This window comes from Prunus mume, linkage group LG1 (genome assembly GCF_029339155.1).
Source record: "Prunus mume cultivar Tortuosa linkage group LG1, ASM2933915v1, whole genome shotgun sequence".
NCBI lineage: Eukaryota > Viridiplantae > Streptophyta > Magnoliopsida > Rosales > Rosaceae > Prunus > Prunus mume.
The window spans coordinates 7,580,451-7,587,694 of NC_142698.1; the positions used below are offsets into that span (position 1 = coordinate 7,580,451).

The following is a 7,244-nucleotide window of genomic DNA, read 5'->3' on the forward strand; positions in this document are numbered from 1 at the left end:
GTGGAGGGAATGGATTGGGGTCCATCCTACAGGCTGTAGGGTAATATTCTTTGCTGTTCAGTAATTTCCATAGGAGATCTTGTGGGGCCGCTTGTTTGCGAACAAGCCGAGGTTACGGCCGATTCTGCGGGACTTGTCTGGCGCAGAGCTTCGGCCGTATTGGGGCCACACGTTCTTGGGCAGGAACAACCACTTCCTGTGTCGGCTGAATTTCTCCCGTTACGGTATCCCGGCACCGTGCACCGAGAGGATTCTCTTGATATGGCCATGCCAATCGGTGGGGACCATAGGGAAGGTCTAGTTCTTTGGACCACCTCATCGGGATTGGGAATTCGCCATGGCGACCTCCGATCCTTCTGAATTGCTGTTGACTGCCATTGCATCATGGTGTCATATTATTTAGGTATCTTGGCTCCTTTGTGTTGTGACCTCTTGTCGTATACACATTCTATGTCGAGTTCATCCTTCGAGCCGGTCCGCACCTCCCGCTTCTGTCTTTGCCATGTCTTGAATGCCGGGCATCACTTTCTTCCGATTCAGTCCTTCCACGAGGGGCACTTGGTTTATTTCCATGTCGTGGTGTGGGTTCGGCTAGAGCTTCCGGTATTCATGGGCGGTAAAGAACAATGTATCTTGAGAAGTCTGCTGGGCATGCCAAATTGTTTGCCCGTTTTGTGTTTACTCCGTGATGGAAGGGCAAAGTTCCCCCGCTTTGAGAACCATAGTGGTCAACAAGTCGACTTTCTTTGGTGTGCGAGCGTGCCATCGCTAGTAATAAAAATTCTAGCAGACTTAGTTTGGAATAGATAACTTGCGCCCCAAGTTACTTGATTTCTGCAAACAAACGATTGTGAATTTGGGTGAGGAATATCTCCCAAGTAAGCTCTTTTCTTGCCTCAGTGGTGAGGACTTTAATAATTTATCTCGAGTATAAAGAGGTTGTTACGGCCAGAATGGTTGATGGAATTTAAATGTTTTTAAGCAGAATCGCCTTTTACAAAACTATAACAATAAATACTCATGCTAGAGATGAAGATATATTGGAACTCCATTTACGTCGAGATGGAAGGTTTTGTTCGGGTTTGGAAATGTCCGGCTTGAAGACGCTGGGCCGGAGAACGTTGACAACCTTGATTGCTAAGCTTCAACTATAAATCGATACCAAAGGTTGATTCTGAGCTTCAATGTACCTTAAGCTTTTGTGAAGCTTCGAGTGGGAGAATCTGCGGCTTCTTGATCTGTAGGCGAAGTAGCATTCTCGAGGACTTGAGTGGGTTAGAGACTGCATCGTGAAATTTGTTGAGGTTTTCACGTTTGGGAAAAGCTCAAGCTCTACCTGTCTTGGTCTTTTGCTAAACCAAATTTGTAACGAGAGAAATCTCGTTTTGAATGACTTATTTTTAAGTCTGAACCTTGGGAATTCTAATCTAAAGTGGGTTTCACTTGGAATTCAAGTGAGCTTCTGGTTGATTTTGAGTTGTTTGTGTTGGTGTCTTGACTCAATGAGCTTTGGTTGCTTCAGTGTTTTGAAGGTTTTTTGAGATCAAGTGATCATTTTGAGTTTTTGTTTTTGATTGATTTTTTGGTTGTGTTTTTGAGTGTCATTTCCTGTTCACTCCTTCTCGTATTTATAGTAAATGTTTCTTCTCTGGAGTAAGGTGATTGTGTTTATTTATTGGGCGGCAAAGATATTTCCCCCTTTTCCTCTTCTTCTTCAGTTTTGGCAGATAGGCTCTCGGATAGGCAATCACTTCTGATTTTCTTGAAAAGGAACTTATTCTCTTTCCCAATTTCATTTGCCTTGTGATATTTTACCCGTGATGGTTAGTTTGATTCCTTTTCCGAACAGCTCCCTGCTTTCCTACTTATCCTCTCTCGAGCTTGTGACTTGCTTATCTCCTTGGGAGAATTACCTTCTCTGAAAGGACAGAAGAAAAAATCTCGAATATACATATATAAGAGGGATTTAATCTTCAATTCTTGAGAATCAACTTGATGTCATGAACCCTTCAATCACTTCTTCTATGGCGATTGCTATTGCGACTTCCGCCATTCTTGACTTTCTTTATCCCGGAGATGTCACGTGGGATTGTTCTATTCTGGGCTCCCTTTTCCTATTATATTGGTGCATGAGGCCCAATTCATTTGTTTGCTCACGATGAGTCTTGGTGACTCTTACGGTTTTTGGCTTCCATCTTTTTCTTTGAAATTTGGGTGTGTCAATTTTGGCCCAAACAATAGTTAGCACTCAGTTAGAGCATCGCAATTGGCTCATCAAACCAACTCAGTAGACAAATTTTAGGATGAATTGAAAAAATACAACTCCAACCACTTCTTATCCACCTCCTAAAATAGAGAGACTTCTAGTGTAGGAACTCCTAAATCCGAAAAGAGAAAAATGACTCTTAGCGACTCAGTTTGGGATTGCTATCACTTTTTAAAAACGTTGCTTATATTGTACTTCGAAAATAATTAGTTATAAAGTAAAGCAACTCCATGTTTGGTAAACAATACCTTTAAAGGGTTAGTACAAAAAGCAATGTCAAAACCATTTGGTAAATTTTAATATAAAACTATTGTAATTGTAAATAATGACTAAAATAGACATTATATTGAAAGTGTTATGGGCTAATCATGTAATAGTAGTGGTGGTGATGGTAGGGACGTCAGTTGTGGAGATGGAGGTAGTGGAGTTAGATGTGGAGGTGGTGTCATTTTTAAAAATTAATTATGGTATTTTGGGAATTAAAAAAATTCATTAAAGGCTCATCTCTATTTCTTTTGAAAGTAGTTTTGAAAAACAACAAATAACCTACTTTTAAAAGTTGTTGTCAAAAAATCATTGCTTTTAAAATAATCGTGACATTTAGTTTTTACAAAACGCCTTAAACTGCGTAACTTCAAAATTAAACATATTTTTTGGCCAAAAAATAAAACAATTGGGACCTTAATGATACTTTGTTTTATAAATATTTTAATTTTTTTATTAATGTTAACTAGTTTTTAATTTTATTTTTTTATAAAGATGGACCAATTATATTGAATTTAAAAATAATTATAATATTTATAATTCTTTAAACTAAGAAGTGTGATTGAAGTTTAAATTTTTTTTAAAAAAACCCCTAAAATTATTTATGTGTGTTTTTAACTAAATTTTAATTAAAAAATAAAGAGCATAATACTATTGCTATTGGATATAAGTATGAAAAGACAAGCTTGATTGATGAGTTCTTAAAGGGACAAGAAGCTATCTTTGACTTCACTTCTTTCAAAGCTCCACCAACAATAAAATAAGCTATAATAATTATCACTAGTGCAAGTCCAAGAAAGCTGCACCATCCTCCTTTCCACCTACTCCATACAAAGCTTGACAGCCAACACCCCACCCCCTACCACCCGATGGTCCCATGGCACATCTCTCAAACCTTTGACCCTTGAAATGCTCTTACAAAACGAGCATTGATTGGCACCGTTGTCCCCTCCAAATCCCAAAATAAAAGAAAATATAAGAAGACAGTTGGACGCGCACAAAATTGAGAAAATTTTATGTTACTTATTAAGCAAAGGAAATAATAGAAAAATTGTCCTTTACCTGTTTTGCTTAATAAAAGAAAAAAAATGTATTATAAAGGTGACACCCATAATCTCATAAGCCTTTTGTATTATACATGTGGTTATGTGATTCTGTGCGGCCCTGCCCATTTTTGGACAATCACCAATGCCTGCCTTGCTGAGAACCACTTCCTCCTCCACCTTTGTTCTTTGCAATGAAAGAATTCTTTGGTTTTGGTATCTCATGGATGTCCATTACTTGAATTGTTCTCTGCTTTTTGGCTTCACAAAAAACAGCACAAGCACATTCCAATCAGCACAAATTAATCAACAAAAGCTAACAATAAACCAAGAAGTTGAAAGTTATGAAGCAAACCATTTTCAGCTTCTTTGTAATTCGCCTGAAGTCGTTTTCTTGCAGAAGCCAATCTATCATTGTCAAAATTGCTTTCCTTCTGTTCTCTCTGTCTCTGCAAAACCAATTGAGTGACAAAGAAGAATTCAGTGGAAATAATTTACTTCGACTTACGGTTTTACGAATTCACGTTGTGATGCAGTACTGAGATAACTTACACTTGCACTCAACTAAGCTATAAACAGAATTAATTGGCTTAGTTGAGTTCAGTTTCTTATATTTTGGAAGCATAAGCTTCAAAATTTATATTATCTCCCTCCAATTTTCAGCAACCAAACATAGAATTTGGTATCCGTACATTTTGAGGAGCAGAAGCAGACATAGGGATTGATTGTGCTGGTTTTGGTGGAGCTTCTCTCCTAGGAACTGCCTTTGGCTTGCGTTCTGGTTCTGAATTGTTCTTATCTGACCCAGAACTCCCATCTGTGTGAACAATAATAATAACATCAAATTAAAAACAATAAACAGGCCCGCATTAATTAAACTCTAGACGAGTAAATTTTCAGATAAGCTGAAATGGAAGTCTGGAATCTGATTCTATACTTACTGTGAGGATTTGGAGAGTATGCAAAATCAGGAACCTGAAAAACAGAAAGAACAGAATATTAGAAAGCAAGAATAAAAGACAGAATTTTCCACAACTTTACCATAAACAAAGATTTCTTTGACCTGGTGAAGACCATTTTGGGGAATTTTCTGCTGGGGCGAGTCTTCATCAACTGCCAATAACATATGTTGGCATTCACAGTCAGTCGGGTATGATTCCCATTTCTGAACATCATTTTAATTTTTTTCCGAGAGAAGAAATTAAATTAATTAGGAAGGAATAAGGATCTTAATTTTACCCATGGCCGATGAAGATGGCAGTTCTCCATGTAACTTCACCCATTCATCCACAATACCTTTCCATTTCCTGTAAAACAACAACCAAATGAAACAGAATCTTCTTTTTTTCTCACTGTCCAAGGTCAAGAATTCCACAACCAAGAAGTCAACAGCAATACAACATGTTCATACCTGACAACTTGCTTTGCCAATCTCCTAACAACATCACTTGGATGCTGCTTCCGCAATAGACTCACATGCCTTCCAATATCAGCCTCCTGGAAATGCCAAACAACAACTAAAAAATCACAAATTTGATGGAAGTTTGTTTTCTCTTTATTAACTGAGGAGGGGGATTTGAAATTGGAACCTCTTCCAACATCAGAAAAGGAAAAAGATAATACCACAAATCAAGAGATCGTTGGTGCAAGAAGTTTGTTTCTGTTTGTGAAAACAAATATAAGAGCCTCATAAATACCTTGAGTTCTTGGAATGATATTTCCATATCTGCTAGACTTTGAAGCAACTCAACCAAAGAATCCTCAGACTGACACGAACAAAGTTGCACAAACATCAATATAAAAGAAACGAAGAAAAACAAGACACAACCTAACCAAAAAAGGAACTCAATTGAAGATTGACAGAAAAAGAAATTCACCTGATGTGGATCCTCAAGCTGCTTCTTGATTTCTAGAATGTTCTTCTGCTCATCATCGAACAACCCTCCGTATGGATCCAACCCCTCCTTGTCCTCCTCCTCATCGTCATCTCTATCAACGAACTGCGGCGTGTACGGTGAAACTCCTTTAGGTTGGTTCCCATTGGGCCCATCAGTATCACAGTTCGGGCACCGAGGCGGCATGCAAGTTGTGGCGTAGAGGCGCTCAACAATGCCATCCCTCCGGTGCTTGAGCTCAGTGCCATAATCAACCGAAGCTACCACAATGGCGGTGTCAATGAACGTCCACACATCCACACCCGAGGTTTCTAAGATGGTCCGCAAGTCGTCATGGTCCATGGCGTCCGCCTTGCAGTCAAATACAAACGCTGTCGTTCCGATGATGGATTGTTCTCAGATCCTGAGATTGCATCACCGGATCATGAATGCAATTATAAAAGCCCAAGCCTCCTCAACAAAGTAGAGTTAGAAAGGCACAGATCTGTCTCAGAGTTGCAGATTCACCAGTCCAAGCTCCAAAAAGGAATTCCCAGGCAGAAAGACTGAGAAAAATATCAAGTTTTCCAAGCAAATATCAGAGAAAACTGAATTGGATTTCTAGGATTGCGGGGAATTCCTTGATTCTTTTCTTCACTGCCCAACTAATTAGATATCCGTTGAATTTGTTGGACAATCGGAGATGTGATGGGCATATTCTATAAGAACCCTAAACACTGGCTGAAAAACTCCATATTCTTCCCTCTTTCAAATCCTGCCGAGCAATGTTCAATCCGAAGTTCTTTCACTTTACCTCGTTCACAAACTGCTGAAAGAAAAAGAAAAAACAAGCAAGACTAGATTTTAGCCCGAAAAAGAGATAAATTCATAAACCAGAAAATCCATTTTTACAGAGCATCCTAGTTCATGTAGTGCTACAGAAAAAAGTGCATGCAGAGCAGCCAAAAGAAAAAAGCTTACTGAACTAATGAGCAAGCCAAAAGAATAAATCATCCAATTAATAGAGATCAATATGACAAATCCTAAAACCTTCCAAATTTTTTTAAAAAACATTATGGCAACACACAAATTAACAATACTCCAAACAATCCATCAGTGACCTTGAACAATGTTTAAACAGAATTAAATTATTGAGAAAACGCCTAAATTTGAACAAACCTCTAATTTAGAAACAACAAAAGGATTAAAACCCTAATCCTGCATTCAGAGAAATTTAAAACAAACAATAGATTGATGAGAGGGAAAACAATACAAGTTTATGCGAAAAGTCAGAGAAAGTAAGAAGAAAATCAAAGAATTAGGCAGAAGCCCGATTAAACAGAGAGACAATCAGATCTCACCGAAGAAAGAGAAGGAGACATACCAGAGAGAACGAACGAAGAGGATGCACGGAGGAGGCTGGAGGAGGATGTTGCTCTGGAGCTCTGGTCTGGGGGTTGTCTTTACTTCTGTTTTGTGGGGTATTTTTATTTTACAAAACAATTAAATGACGCGAATTTTCTACGGTACGATGCGAATTGCGAACCCACTTTTGGCCTTTGGATCAACTAATTCAATCCAAAGGTCGTCAATAAGTCTTAAGAATAAAAATAAAATAAAACAGAACCAAACATGGCAAAACCAGTCCCTATGTTATATCAAAAATTCCGGGAAAAGTATCAAAATTTTCCGAGAAAAGTTTCCTGGGGTTGTGGGGGAATTCGTTGATTCCTTCTTTCACTGCCCAATTAAATTATAAATGCGTTGAATTTTCTTTGGACAATTGGAAAAAGTGAA

At 38.3% G+C, this 7,244-nt stretch overlaps 1 protein-coding gene across 3 annotated transcripts; it reads right to left on the reverse strand.

Moving 5' to 3' along the window:
• Positions 1 to 3,533: 3,533 nt before the first annotated feature.
• LOC103343746 (Transcription elongation factor (TFIIS) family protein) lies at positions 3,534 to 7,013 on the reverse strand. 3 transcript variants are annotated; one of them, XR_016125975.1, is made up of 10 exons: positions 6,832 to 6,972; positions 5,451 to 6,276; positions 5,271 to 5,339; positions 4,985 to 5,070; positions 4,813 to 4,880; positions 4,637 to 4,686; positions 4,515 to 4,548; positions 4,126 to 4,390; positions 3,929 to 4,022; positions 3,534 to 3,834 (listed from the first exon to the last, which is right to left on the reverse strand). XR_016125975.1 is itself a non-coding variant. In XM_008247385.3 (10 exons), the coding sequence occupies exons 2-10, from the start codon at positions 5,808 to 5,810 to the stop codon at positions 3,713 to 3,715; spliced, it is 1,008 nt and encodes a 335-aa protein (XP_008245607.1). In that variant the 5' UTR covers positions 5,811 to 6,273; positions 6,832 to 7,013; the 3' UTR covers positions 3,534 to 3,712. The 3 variants fall into 3 exon arrangements, 2 of the variants coding, with proteins under 2 accessions (XP_008245607.1, XP_008245606.1); XM_008247385.3 differs by having other exon boundaries at positions 4,266 to 4,390; positions 5,451 to 6,273; positions 6,832 to 7,013; XM_008247384.3 differs by having other exon boundaries at positions 4,266 to 4,390.
• Positions 7,014 to 7,244: the final 231 nt, after the last annotated feature.

Excerpts from the sequence above, each read along its gene's own strand:
- LOC103343746 (XM_008247385.3), bottom strand. The coding sequence starts at position 5,810 with ATGGACCATGACGACTTGCGGACCATCTTAGAAACCTCGGGTGTGGAT. Across the intron at positions 4,881-4,984 it reads TTGGCAAAGCAAGTTGTCAG|GAAATGGAAAGGTATTGTGG; the intron begins GTATGAACATGT and ends GTTGTTTTACAG. Across the intron at positions 4,023-4,265 it reads CTGCTTCTGCTCCTCAAAAT|AGACAGAGAGAACAGAAGGA; the intron begins GTACGGATACCA and ends TTGGTTTTGCAG.